The following is a 14,997-nucleotide window of genomic DNA, read 5'->3' as shown; positions in this document are numbered from 1 at the left end:
TGGGTAATGTGGAAGGATTTACAGGACAACCAATGGAAAGGCCCGTTCCCCTTACTCAGAAGAGTACGAGGCGCCGTTTGTTTTTTTCCACAGGGTGCGGCACAACCAATATGGACCCCTGAGAGAAGAATTCGGTTGATAAACCTGCCAGCAGAAGATCTAGAAGAAGAAAACTCCATTTGAGGAAGAAAACAATGAATAACCAATCCCTGAGATCTTTGGAATACGGGACATTTTTCAACAAACTCTGAAGTAGCACGACAAACAAGAGTCAATAGCATAAAGATCACACTGAACTTTACACAGGCGCGTATCAACGCCAAAAAATAAAAAGAAAGGGGGATCTGTGGGGAGCAATTCGGACTATACTGTTACTGGAATTAAGATTTATTCTATGCATCTGCTCTCCCACAATATGGCGCTGGGAGAGAAGTAAACAGCTTCTACCCAGCTGCCTCTCACCAACTTGACAAGCTGCAGGAGCTGCTCCTGATTGGAGGAGAGCGGCGTGCTCGGCGTGTGGGCAGCCGAGTTGGGATTGGTGGAGAGGACTATATAGGAGGAGAGAGACGGCATGGTGGGGTGGGTTGGTTGGAGAGTGCGTTGGAGAGTTCGCGGGGAAGTTCGTTACTTCGTTCTTTCTCATTTCTCTCTACTCATTCTTGCTTTGGGAGTTTGCTGTTTACTTATTCTTACTTTACTATAGAAAGGACTTGTAAAAAAAGGGAACAACAAGCGCCCGGTCCGGTGCGGCTCCTCCGCGTGCGGAGGAGCAGCAATGCATGTTTGTCAATAAGGAGCTCTTTTGAAATTTTTAATTTGTCTTCTTAAAAGAATCAGTAAAATTTCTTATATATTTGTAAATACTCTCTTCATGATTAATATGTTTATATCTTACTTAACATTTTATTCCTCTTTCCAACTTATACTTTTATTCATTCTCTAATGTAACTTAACTGTCAAGTTTCATACCCAACTCTCAAATGAGGTATAAACTAAAAAGCTTGTTCTGTTCCAAATCTTCTCCAGAGCATAATGGCATGGAGGACAAGAGTGTAGTGTCTGGGTGGCGGGGTGATGACAAGGTCACTTCGGTACCTTCACATGGCACTGGAGCTGACCCTGCCCACACAGTTACTGCAGGATCTCAGAAAACATAAGTAAATTAAGGCATAGATTTCTCAGATTGGCCCCAGTAGAAATTTTTACCTGTTACCTATGCTTTTTGTAGAAACAGGATAAATACTAGGACTAAATAAGATTGCTGGACCTTCAGTTTTCTACCTTTATCTAAAGGCATCTCATGGGTCAAATTTCAATTCCAGGAGCAAATATTGACTTCTAGTCATGTGATAGGAGATCTAAAATATCTTTGATGTTCAGAATTCGTGATAAAAGAAAACTGGCTGATCTAGCTAAGGTAGAATCCAAAAATGTTATCCAAATTTTGAATCAATAGATCTAGCAAGACAGGTTTAATTTGGATGAAATAAGCAGACAAGCAAACAAGCAAAAAAAATGAAAAAAAGCAAGTAATTTCCTGCAGTTGAGCAAAGGTCATTTGTTATTTCATCAGCCAGAATTTCACTGCATTCCGCTTTCTCAGGAATGTGACTTGCAAACTTTTGTTTACCTATTGCATGGTTTGTTTTCTTTCTCTTTGTAGTTTCTCTTGACACAAAAAGTTTTTCATTTGGAACAAGTCCAGTGCATATGCTTTAAAGTTAAATTGATTTATTTATGAATAATTTTATTTATTAGAATTTAAAATTTTTTATTTAAATTATACAAGTTTCATGTATTTCATAAACACAGATTTAGGAACATAGTGATACCTCCTACCCTACCCTCCCTCCTGCCCATCCTCTAAGCCTTTCTCCTCTCTCTCACATTCCCACTCTTAATTTTTACAAAGTATTTGGTTAACTGTGCTGTTGGTGTTACATCCACAAAATCATAGCTAAATACAATGTCTAGGGACGTTTTTCCTGTGATTTTTATATAGGAGTTTTTTGCTGATAGGTGTCAATATGCTCAGGACTTTGATTCATTTTTAAAAAAGATTTATTTATCTGACAGGCATTGTGACAGAGAGAAGCAGAGAAAGAGAGATTTTCCTTTGGCTGTTCACTCTCCAAATGGCTGCAAAGGCTACAGTTGGTTCAGGCTGATGCCAGAAAGCATAGAACTCCATCCAGGCCTCTCATGTGGATGGCAGAGGCCCAAGAAGTTGCATAGTACTCTTCTGCCTTTCCAAGCACATTAGCAGAAAACTGAATCAAAAACAGATCATGTGGGGCTCTATTCCAATGTTACAATATAGAATGCCAGGGTCCCAGGCAGTGACTTAATCAACTCTGCCACGCTAGCCCCATTTGATACATTTTGAGTTAACCTGAAATATAGTGTAAGGTTAATTTCCAACTTCATTTTGTCTTTTAACATATTTCAAATAATACAAAAAAGTACAGAGTTCAATAATCATATGTAGATTTAACAATTTTAGCATTTTACTATAATTGTTACATATGTAAATGTTATATTTGTAATATTTGATATAATCTTAGTTTAATGTAATACTAAAGTAAATATTTTTAGTTCAATATAATTTCATTTATTTTTGCTTTTGTTGTCTGTGCTTTTGAGGTCTTATCCAAATAATCCTTGCCTGTCCCTGTGTCTTGTAATGTTTTTGTATGTTTTCCTCTAGTTAGAATATCTATGACCATCAAGTGAATGAGTGAAAGTTAAAAAAAATGTATCCAAAAATGTGCCAGGGGCCGGCGCTGCAGCTCACTAGGCTAATCCTCCGCCTAGCGGCGCCGGCACACCGGGTTCTAGTCCCGGTCGGGGCGCCAGATTCTGTCCCGGTTGCCCCTCTTCCAGGCCAGCCCTCTGCTGTGGCCAGGGAGTGCAGTGGAGGATGGCCCAGGTGCTTGGGCCCTGCACCCCATGGGAGACCAGGAAAAGCACCTGGCTCCTGGCTCCTGCCATCGGATCAGCACGGTGCGCCGGCCGCAGCGCGCTGGCCGCGGTGGCGATTGGAGGGTGAACCAACGGCAAAAGGAAGACCTTTCTCTCTCTCTCTCTCTCACTGTCCACTCTGCCTGTCAAAAAAAAAAAAAAATGTGCCAGGGCTCTCCAAGTTCACAGTTTATTTTAATTCTAGAAATTATTATTCAGAGAAGGACTGTGGGCTACACATTTTGGTGGGATATGTTTCAACTAATGGACATGGATTGGAAAACCCTATTTGACAGAAAAAAGGTCATCATGAGGATAAAAACAGCTGAAGGATTAAATGTTTCCAGGCACACCCAGGTATTTAACAATTTTCATTCTCTCTGAGTTTCTTGTCCAGCAGCCATGACATTGACCCAGTTTTCGGAGATACTACTTGAAATTCATGTTTCCTCCACAGATAGTTGATTATTTTTGTCCCACTAAAAATTACTCAAAACTGTTTTGCATCTTTTTAAAAGATGTTCCCCAAACTTAACAAATTATGAAACATTGTGTGGTATTACATATATTCTTTTAAAATCATTTGATAATTTGGATAAGTTGGATGATTCTATATATAATATCGCTTCTTAAATATTTACATGACTTAATGGCTTTGGGAGATTTTTGGTTTCATATTTTTTGATCTGACTATTTTATATTTAGGTTTTTAAAGGCATAATATAAAAAGTTCAATTTATTTTAAATTAGAAAAGTATTTGATAAATATGGAATTAATATTCAGGGTTATCTTATCAATTGTTTCTTTGATTTTTCTATCCCACTGCATTACCAGGAAGTTCAATGCTTCTTTTTGGGAACACATAAACAGACCAGACCTGAGCCTCAGCTCTGGTTCTTTGATAAAATATATGAAAATCACCTTTTATCTGCAGATATAATTATCAAAAGAGTTATCTGCCAATATTCTCAAGCAGAGTTGTGTTCAACTCCCTCTTCCTCAGTTTCCCTTATATCTGACTCCTGATCATCCTTCCAGACTGGTTCCTTTCTCCCCTACCTGACTAACCCTCCCTCAAGTATACCTAATACCAAGCACCTGAAGCTCTGATCCATAAGCTAACAGAAGGAAGCCACAAGACTACTGGTAATCCTTGCACTACTGCCTCACCTTCCAGGTTTTATGCTGTGAGTTTTACTGTTCCTCAAAGCATTGGAGAAACAATGACTAAGAAAAGTCTTTGCTAACTTCCTTCAGATTGACAACACTTCCCACCCATATCCAAACCTCATGCGTGGACTAGTTGTTATCATCTCCTTCCACAGGTCTCCAAACTTCTAAGCAAACCAGTTTGAGGGACTAAGGAGTCAAAAATGAAACAAAGCATACAAGTTATGGTCAGTGATAAGTAAGAATCTTTAAGGAAAACAGTATTATTTTATTTTTCAGGAAGTGACAAAAATTCACTGCCATAAATTTGTGCCCCAAGATACAGCTCCAAAAGTGTGAGTTGCTAAGCAGCACAGATTAACCAGTAAAGAGGTGCCCAGTCACCAGCATCTGAGACAACTCCTGCATCATGATTCATAAGCAGGGGCTCTTGGTAGAACTCTTGGTAAAGTCCTCCATGTTAATACTCATCAGAAAATGGGTAATTTCAATATCCAACAATACTAAACTAGAAAAACAAAAAGTCTAAACTCAATGAATACATTTCTAGAAAAGTAAAAAGTGATTTACCTGAACCATCATTAGTGTAAAAGCAATTTTTGTTTTTTTTTTTTCTAGTTTTAAAATCTGACTTACATTCATGTGCATGACTTTATGGTAAATATATTTTAATTATATGCAAATTTTTCAAATCATTACCATTATGCAATTAACATATAGAACACTTAGAATAAGAAAATTCAAACATATTGTTCTCCCTTAGCTTCATCTTTAAATAACGCAAAATAATACCCAGTGCTATATTGTACAAAATTCTCAAGGAAAATGAAAATTGGTTTTGTTTGCTTTTGAACAAAGACACACCATTGGCCCAAATAACTAAAAAAGGAGAGAGAAGACCCAAATCAATAAAATCAGAGATGAAAAAGGAAATGTAACAACAGACACCACAGAAATAAAAAGAATCATCAGAATAATAACTCTACAACTCTACAAAGAGTTGCATGCCAGCAAACTGGGAAATCTATCAGAAATGGATAGATTCCTGAACACACATAATCTATCTAAATTGAAACATGAAGACATAGACAATCTAAACAGACCCATAAATGAGTCAGAAATCAAATCGGTAATAAAGGCCCTCCCAAAAAAGAAAAGCCCAGGACATGATGGATTCACTGCTGAATTCTACCAGATATTTAAAGAAGAACTAACTCCAACTTTTCTCAAACTATCCAAAACAATTGAAATATAGGGAATCCTCCCAAATTCTTTCTTTGAAGCCAGCATCACCTTAATCCCTAAGCCTGAAAATGATGCAGCATTGAAAGAAAATTACAGACCAATATCCCTGATGATTCCAATTCAATCCCATCAAGGTGGCATGTACCAATGCCATCTCACTATTCCAAGTGATCAATTTCAGTTCACAATTGATCATAATGAAAGGACTAAGAGTCAAAGGGAGCACATAAACAAGTCTAGTACCTGCTAACACTAACTGATGGAATAAATAAAGGGGAGAGTGATCCAACATGGGAAGTGAGATACTCAGCAGACTCATAGAATGGCAGATGTCCTAAATAGCACTCTGGCCTCAGAATCAGCCCTAAAGGCATTCGGATCTGGCTGAAAAGCCCATGAGAGTATTTCAGGCATGGAAAGCCAAGACACTCTGGCAAAAGATCTCTGTGAGTGAGATCCCAGTGGAAAGAACAGGTCTTCAAAGAAGGAGGTACCTTTCTCTGAAGGGAGGAGAGAACCTCCACTTTGACTATGACCTTGTCTAAACAAGATAAGAATCGGAGAACTCGGAGGGCTTCCATAGCCTTGGAAACTCATGACCGGAGCATAGGGAGACTACTGATGCCATAGACAGGAGTGTCAATTGGTAAAGTCAACAACAGGAGTCACTGTGCACTTACTCCTCATGTAGGATCTCTGTCCTTAATGTGCTGTGCATTGAGATTTAATGCTATAACAAGTACTCAAACAATATATTTCACTTTGTGTTTTCATGGGGGTGCAAACTGTTGAAATCTTTACTTAATGTATACTAAACTGATCCTCTGTAAAAAAGAAAGAAATTATCAACTCCCAACTTGACTCTTACTGGGATTAAACATGACAATAGGTCTGATCTGATTTCATCATCATTTAAAAAAAATCATCTATTATTTTTCACTTTATGTTTCTGTGTGAGAGCAAACTGTTGAAATCCTTACTTAATGTATACTAAGCTGATCTTCTGTATATTAAGATAATCGAAAATGAATCTTGATGTGAATGGAAGGGGAGAGGGAGTGGGAAAGGGGAGGGTTGTGGGTGGGAGGGACGGTATGTGGGGGAAGCCATTGTAATCCATAAATCGTACTTTGGAAATTTATATTCATTAAATAAAAGTTAAAAAAAAAGATGCAAAAATCCTCAATAAAATTCTGGCCAATAGGATTCAACAACACATCAGAAAGATCATCCATCCAGACCAAGTGGGATTTATCCCTGGTATGCAGGGATGGTTCAACATTTGCAAATCAATCAATGTGATACACCACATTAACAAACTCCCGAAGGAAAACCGTTTGATTATCTCAATAGATGTAGAGAAAGCATTCGATAAAATACAACACCCTTTCATGATGAAAACTCTAAGCAAATTGGGTATAAATGGCACATTCTTCAACACAATCAAGGTAAATTATGCAAAACTCATGGCCAACATCATATTGAATGGAGAAAAGTTAGAAGCATTTCCACTGAGAACCAGTACCAGATAGAGATGCCCACTTTCAACATTGCAATCCAATATAGTAGAAGTTTTAGCCAGAGCCATTTGACAAGAAAAAGAAATTAAAGGGATACAAACTGGGAAGGAAGAACTCAAACTATCCCTCTTTACAGATGATATGATTCTTTATTTAGGAGATCCAAAGAATTCTCCTAAAAGACTGTTGGAACTCATAGAAGAGTTTGGAAAAGTAGCAGGATATAAAATCAGTGCACAAAAATCAATATCCTTTCTATACACAGACAATGCCATGGCTGAGAAAGAACTTCTATGATCAATCCCATTCACAATAGCCACAAAAACAATCAAATACCTTGGAATAACTTAACCAGAGATGTCAAAGGTCTCTATGATGAAAATCACAAAATCTTAAAGAAATAAAGGAGAATAGCAAAAAATGGAAAATATCTTCTATGTTCATGGACACATCAGTATCATCAATATCATCAAAATGCCCATTCTTCCAAAAGCACTTTATAGACTCAATGCAATACCAGTCAAAACACCACAGACATTCTTCTCAGATTTGGAAAAAATGATGGATCTGAATGGTAGTCTCTTGTTATCAGGGACACTACAAGATATGTAACAAAATTTGAAAAGAATCTGCAGATTCACAAAACAGTGTTAATGTTTTGATTGAGTGTTTTGTTCCAGTTAGTATTACCTTACTTATAGGAACTATATTCCAAAGTAATCAGAGCTGATGGCATAATGTCAGCAGTTTATTGACATAGTTCATTAGCTTTATGTAAAGTAGTGAAGCTAAATAAAAAGGAATGCCACTTGCTACTTACAGTTTACGTCATAAATCAATGCATTCACAAAATTTGACAACATACCTCCATCTCATTTGCTACTTAAATTGTGTTGTGCTTTCCACATCTGAAACAAGACAAATTTTATGTATACTATTTAAGTTAAACTAGTTACATTATCATGGGAATGAAGTATCAGTTAAAAATGTGGTCATTAATTCTTTTAGAGATTAGACCAAACTTGAAGATCGCTTAAATAGAAGAACAGTCACATATATTACAAAATTCCTAGTGATTTTATGTTAACCTAATAGGAAAATATGATATGATTAAAAACTACATTTAGCATTAATCTGTTTCATACACATTATTTTAGAAGGGTGACATTTAATAGTACAAAGCTTAAAACAAGTCCAGTCAGATTTTAAAATAAATGAATGGCTTTTACTTACTAGAACAACCCTGTACTTTATAAAAGACAATATTTTTCACTTTTATGTGTCCCATAAACTGAATTTTCCATTGCCCACTTCTAGGAAAACTAATTTTAAAGTATTCCATGGTATTTTCATCATGGAATATTAAGCAAATAAGTAAAGAAAGTGGTATTGTCATAATATCATGTAAAAATTCTACAGGCAATAGATAAAAAAGCCATCCTGTGTATATTATAACACAACAGTTCTGTATTCATATGCACATGAGTATTCAGAAAATTTCAGAAGTACCTTTCTTTTTTTTTAACTTTTATTTAGTAAATATAAATTTCCAAAGTGCAGTTTATGGATTACAATGGCTTTTCCCCCCCATAACTTCCCTCCCACCCACAACCCTCCCATCTACCACTCCCCCTCCCATTCCATTCACATCAAGATTCATTTTCAATTATCTTTAGATACAGAAGATCAATTTAGTATATATTAAGTAAAGATTTCTTCAGTTTGCACCCACACAGAAAATAAAGTGTAAAATACTGTTTGAGTACTAGTTAAAGCATTAATTCACATTGAGCAACACATTAAGGACAGAGATCCTACATGAGGAGTAAGTGCACAGTGACTCCTGCTGTTGACTTAACAATTAACACTCTTTTTTATGGTGTCAGTAATCACCCAAGGCTCTTGTCATGAGTTGCCAAGGCTATGGAAGCCTTTTGGGTTGGCTGACTCCAATCTTATTTAGACAGGGTCATAGTCAAAATGGAAGTTCTCTCCTCCCTTCAGAGAAAGGTACCTCCTTTTTTGATGGCCTGTCTTTCTACTGGGATCTCACTCGCAGAAATCTTTCATTTAGTGTGTGTGTGTGTGTGTGTGTGTGTGTGTGTGTTTGCCAGAGTGTCTTGGCTTTCCATGCCTAAAATACTCTCATGGGCTCTTCAGCCAGATCCAAATGCCCTAAGGGCTGATTCTGAGGCCAGAGTGCTGTTTACGACATCTGCCATTCTATGGGTCTGCTGTGTATCTCGCTTCCCATGTTGGATCTTTCTCTCCCTTTTTTATTCTATCAGTTAGTATTAGCAGACACTAGTCTAGTTTATGTGATCCCTTTGACTCTTAGACCTATCATTATGATCAATTGTGAACTGAAATTGATCACTTGGACTAGTGAGATGATATTGGTACATGCACTTTGATGGGATTGGATTGGAATCCCCTGGCACATTTCTAACTCTACGATTTGGGGCAAATCAGATTTAGCATGTCCCAAATTGTACATCTCCTCCCTCTCTTATTCCCACTCTTTTATTTAACAGAGCTCACGTTTCAGTTAAATTTAAACACCTAAGAATAATTGTGTGTTGATTACAGAGTTCAACCAATTGTATTAACTAGAACAAAAAAATACTAAAATGGATAAAGTATTACATTGTACATCAACAGTCAGGACAAGGGCTGATCAAGTCACCGTTTCTCATAGTGTCCATTTCACTTCAACAGGTTTCCTTTTTGGTGCTCAGTTAGTTATCACCGATCAGGGAGAACATGTGATATTTGTCCCTTTGAGACTGGCTTATTTCACTCAGGATCATGTGTTCCAGATTTCTCCATTTTGTTGCAAATGACTGGATTTCATTGTTTTTTCCTGCTGTATAGTATTCTATAGAGTACATGTCCCATAATTTATTTATCCAGTCTACTGTTGGGGTGAGGTGAAACCTCATTATGGTTTTGATTTGCATTTCCCTGATTGTTAGTGATCCTGAACATTTTTCATGTGTCTGTTGGCCATTTGGTTTCCTCTTTTGAAAAATGTCTATATCCATGATGAATATAGATGCAAAAATCCTCAATAAAATTCTGGACAATAGGATTCAACAACACATCAGAAAGATCATCCACCCAGACCAAGTGGGATTTATCCCTAGTATGCAGGGATGGTTCAATGTTTGCAAATCAATCAATGTGATACACCACATTAACAAACTCCCGAAGAAAAATCATATGATTATCTCAATAGATGCAGAGAAAGCATTTGATTAAATACAACACCCTTTCATGATGAAAACCCTAAGCAAACTGCGTATGGAAGGAACATTCCTCAATACAATCAAAGCAATTTATGAAACACCCACTGTCAGCATCCTATTGAATGGGGTAAATTTGGAAGCATTTCCACTGAGATCTGGTACCAGACAGGGACACCCACTCTCACCACTGCTATTCAATATAGTTCTGGAAATATTAGCCAGAGCTATTAGGCAAGAAAAATAAATTAAAGGGATACAAATTGAGAAGGAAGAACTCAAACTATCCCTCTTTGCAGATGATATGATTCTCTATTTATGGGCTCCAAAGAACTCTACTAAGAGATGATTGGAACTCATAGAAGAATTTGGCAAAGTAGCAGGATATAAAATCAATGCACAAAAATCAACAGCCTTTGTATACACAGGCAATGCCACAGCTGAGAAAGAACTTCTATGATCAATTCCATTCACAATAGCTACAAAAATAATCAAATACCTTGGAATAAACTTAACCAAGGACATTAAAGTTCTCTATGATGAGAATTACAAAATCTTAAAGAAAGAAATAGAAGGGGATACCAAAAAATGGAAAATCTTCCATGCTTATTGATTGGAAGAATCAATATCATCAAAATGCCCATTCTCCCAAAAGCAATTTATAGATTCAATGTGATACCAATCAAAATACCAAAGACACTCTTCTCAGAGTTGGAAAATATGATGCTGAAATTCATATGCAGACACAGGAAACCTTGAATAACTCAAGCAATCTTGTACAACAAAAACAAAGCTGGAGGCATCACAATACTACAGGGCAGTTATAATCAAAACAGTGTGATACTGGTACAGAAACAGATGGCAAGACCAATGGAACAGAATAGAAACACCAGAAATTAATCCAAACATCTACAGCCAACATATCTTTGATCAAGGATCCGTGGAGTAAGGACAGTCTATTCAATAAATGGTGCTGGGAAAGCTGGCTTTCCACGTGCAGAAGCGTGAAGCAAGACCCCTACCTTTCACCTTACACAAAAATCCACTCAACATGGATTAAAGACCTAAATCTATGACCTGACACCATCAAATTATTAGAGAACATTGGTGAAACCCTGCAAGATATAGGTACCGGAAAGGACTTCTTGGAAAGGACCCTGGAAGCACAGGTAATCAAAGCCAAAATTAACAATTGGGATTATATCAAATTGAGAAGTTTCTGTTCTGCAAAAGAGACAGTAAGGAAAGTGAAGAGGCAACTGACAGAATGGGAAAAAATATTTGCAAACTATGCAACAGATAAAGGATTATAACAAGAATCTATAAAGAGATCAAGAAACTCCACAACATCAAAACAAACAACCCACTTAAGAGATAGGCCAAGGACCTCAATAGACATTTTTCAAAAGAGAACTACCTTTCAAATTCCATTGTTAGATGCATGACTTTCTAGAATGAGAAATAATGAAATCAATGTATAACTCTTTAATTTTCATTTCTTTTAGTTAGCATCGGGGGCATGCATTGTAGATCAGCAAGGTAAGCAGCTTGTCTGATGCCAGCATCCTATATTAAGGCATCGATGCTCCACTTTCATTCCAGCTCTCTGATAATGCACTTGAGAAAGCAGCAAAAGATGGCCCGAGTGTTTGGGCTCCTGACACCCATGTGAGAGACCTGGGTGAAGTTCCAGGCTCTGGCTTTGGTGAGGCCCAGCCCTGTCCATTGTGTCCATTTGGGGAGTGAAGAAGCAAATTAAGACCTCTCTGTCTCCCCTTCCCTCTCTCTATCTCTGCCTTTAAAATGCATGTTGTAAAAATGTAGTCAAATTTTGAACTATTTGTTTTTTAAATTTGATCATAATTTTTAAAAAGTTATTTAAAATAAACTCATTTCATACAATTCACAAATACAGTTCTAAGTTATTAATTTTAATTATCCATTTACTTATGAAATGTGAAGAAATAGTTCAAAATATATTGCAGCTGTCTCTAGAATATTCTTTCTTAAATATTTTATATAAAAGTTATTCTCTAATAAAATATCCCAACAGGCTTTAAATACTCCTACACATGACATAGTAAGTAGTTCATGGAGATCATGATAAAGTATATATATACTTTTATTCTGGCATGAAGGCAAATTTTGTTGACTCCTATATTCTTCAATAACCTGAAAATATTTTTTCCATAAAGTTGGGGTGTCAAGATACTGAAGGGCAAACTTTAGAAATTGAAAAATGTGTCAATAGCATCACCAAGTAGAACATGGGGGGAAAAAGAACTTATGACAATATGTAGGAAGGAACAGTTACTGGTAGAATCTTACATTATTATAAATAAAAATTACATAAAGTATAAGTCACATTCTTACATAATTTGAATGAAAGAACTACCAATGTAATATTATTTTCCTCAATAGTTCTCCTTTGTATCTATTTCCTATGTATAACAGATATTGTTATCTTATATTATACTCAAAAATATTTGATAGTATATGTTTTACATAGAAAAAATGAAATCCCTCTTGAAAAATTTCTTACCTTCATGTTGATGAAACCATAACATTATAGAGAACACTTTTGTAAACCAATTTCAGCAAGATCATGTGTGATCTTGATTTTATATGATTTTATTTTATATGATTTTATATGACATGATTTATGTGGACAAACCTTAACACTCCACCAAAAAGCTGTTAGAATTGATAAACCAATTCAGTAAAGTGAATATACAAAATCAAGTGCTTTTTTCTAGGTTAATCATGAACTCAAAGAAAAAGAAATCAGGAAAGAAATTTCATTCACAATAGGTACCAAAAAATCAACTGTTTAGGAATAAATTGAACCAAAGAAGTGAAAGGTTTATACAATGAAAAGTATCAAACATTGAAGAAGAGGTCATTAAGGACCCCCCCAAAAAAAAAAATGGAAAGACACCACTTGCTCATGGGTTGAAAGATTCAAAATCATTAAAATGCCTATTCTACATGAACAATCTATAGATTCAATGCAATCCCTATCAAACTACTAATGACATTCTTTACAAAACTAGAAAAAGCAATCCTAAAATTTGTATGGAATCACAAAAGACCCAGAATAGCCAAAGCAATCCTGAATGAGAAAAGTCAAGCTGGAGGCATCTACCTGACTTCAAAGCATACTACAAAGCTATAGTAATTAAAGCAGCATAGTACTGGCATAAAAACCAATACATAGAATGATGGAACTGAACAGAGAGCCCAGAAATTAATCCACATACATACAAGCCAACTGATTTTTGACAAAAGTGCTCAGACCAAACAGTGGAAGTAAGGACAGTCTCTTGAACAAATGGTGCAGGCAAAACTGGATTTATATGTGTACAAGAATGAAATTAGATCCATACCTATCACCATATTCAAAAATAAACTCAAGATGGATAAAAGACTTAAATTTAATACTATCTTTTGTAGATTTTCAATTTTCAAAATTAATTTGTGAAAGATAGAGGTGCAGTGGTTATGTTGCTGCTAGAGATTTATGCAACCCATATCAGAGTGTTTGAATGGAGTCTAGCCTACTTGGGTTCTAATCTAGATTCCTTCTAATGAACACTCAGTGAAACAGCAAATGGTGTCTCAAGTGCTTGGATCCTGCACCTACACGGTAGAACTGGATTGAATTTTGGGCTCCCAGCTCTCAGCTGTTACAGGCATTTCAGTAGTGGACCCACAGATGAAAGATCTCTTTCTCATTCCTTCTCTCATCTTCACCTTTTACCTCTCTTTCTTTCCAGTAAAAATGAAAAACAAATACAGATTTAAAAAAATACTGCTAATGAGTTTTTAACAGCAATTTTTTAATTTTTAAAATGTTTTAAAGGTTATTTACTGCCGGCGCCGTGGCTCACTAGGCTAATCCTCCACCTTGCGGCACCAGCACACCAGGTTCTAGTCCTGGTCGGGGCACCGGATTCTGTCCTGGTTGCCCCTCTTTCAGGCCAGCTCTGCTGTGGCCAGGGAGTGCAGTGGAGGATGGCCCAAGTATTTGGGCCCTGCACCCGCATGGGAGACCAGGATAAGTACCTGGCTCCTGCCATTGGTTCAGCGCGGTGTGCCAGCCGCAGCGCGCTGGCCGCGGTGGCCATTGGAGGGTGAACCAACGGCAAAGGAAGACCTTTCTCTCTGTCTCTCTCTCTCTCACTGTCCACTCTGCCTGTCAAAAAAAATTATTTATTTATTTATTTGAGAGGTAGAGTTACAGACAGCGAGAGGGAAATACAGAAAGAAAGGCCTTCCTTCCATTGGTTCACTCCCCAGATGGCCTCAACAGCCAGAGAGCTGTGCTAATCCAAAGCCAGGAGCCAGGTGCTTCTTCCTGGTCTCCCATGTGGGTGCAGGGGCCATCTTCTACAGTTTTCCCAGGCCATAGCAGAGAGCTGGATTGGAAGAGGGGCAGCCAGGACTAGAACTGGCACCCATATGGAATGCCATGCTGCAGGCAGAGGATTAATTACTCTGCCATGCAGCTGGCCCCTAAACAGCTATTTTTAAAAGAGTGGTTTTATTTTACATTATAAAGATTCCCTAGAAACTTTTGTCCAAAAACTTGAATATTCAAGATAACTAGGTTTAATTCAATCATATGCTACTAATAGGGTTTTTGGAAAAATTCACATTTGCTTCCTATTATATATTTCATCTTCACCTGATTTCAGGATGAGATAAATAATCTCATGTCTTAACAGTGTTTATAAGTTTCATTTTTTTCCTTTGACATTCAGGACTTAACTTTAAACAAAGTTCACCTTTTCTATAAAATACAAACATTTCCCATGTTTGATTCTTGTGTGTTTTTTTCTGTACTGTCCTA

The 14,997-nt window shown here is 36.8% G+C and overlaps 1 protein-coding gene across 1 annotated transcript in view; it reads right to left on the bottom strand.

Annotated features, from left to right (window-relative positions):
• PGER5 (prostaglandin-E(2) 9-reductase-like) overlaps positions 1–14,997 on the bottom strand; it is a 75,379-nt gene that overhangs the window by 37,229 nt on the left and 23,153 nt on the right. Inside the window, exon 3 of the mRNA XM_051838576.2 lies at positions 7,766–7,808. Coding sequence (XP_051694536.1) covers positions 7,766–7,771 — 6 coding nt within the window. The 5' untranslated portion in view covers positions 7,772–7,808. The remainder of the gene's footprint in view (positions 1–7,765; positions 7,809–14,997) is intronic.

The sequence above is a fragment of the Oryctolagus cuniculus genome, chromosome 13 (assembly GCF_964237555.1).
Source record: "Oryctolagus cuniculus chromosome 13, mOryCun1.1, whole genome shotgun sequence".
In the NCBI taxonomy this organism is placed as follows: Eukaryota; Metazoa; Chordata; class Mammalia; order Lagomorpha; family Leporidae; genus Oryctolagus; species Oryctolagus cuniculus.
The sequence above is the reverse complement of the archived record's forward strand: the minus strand, read 5'-3'. Positions and strand labels throughout refer to the sequence as shown.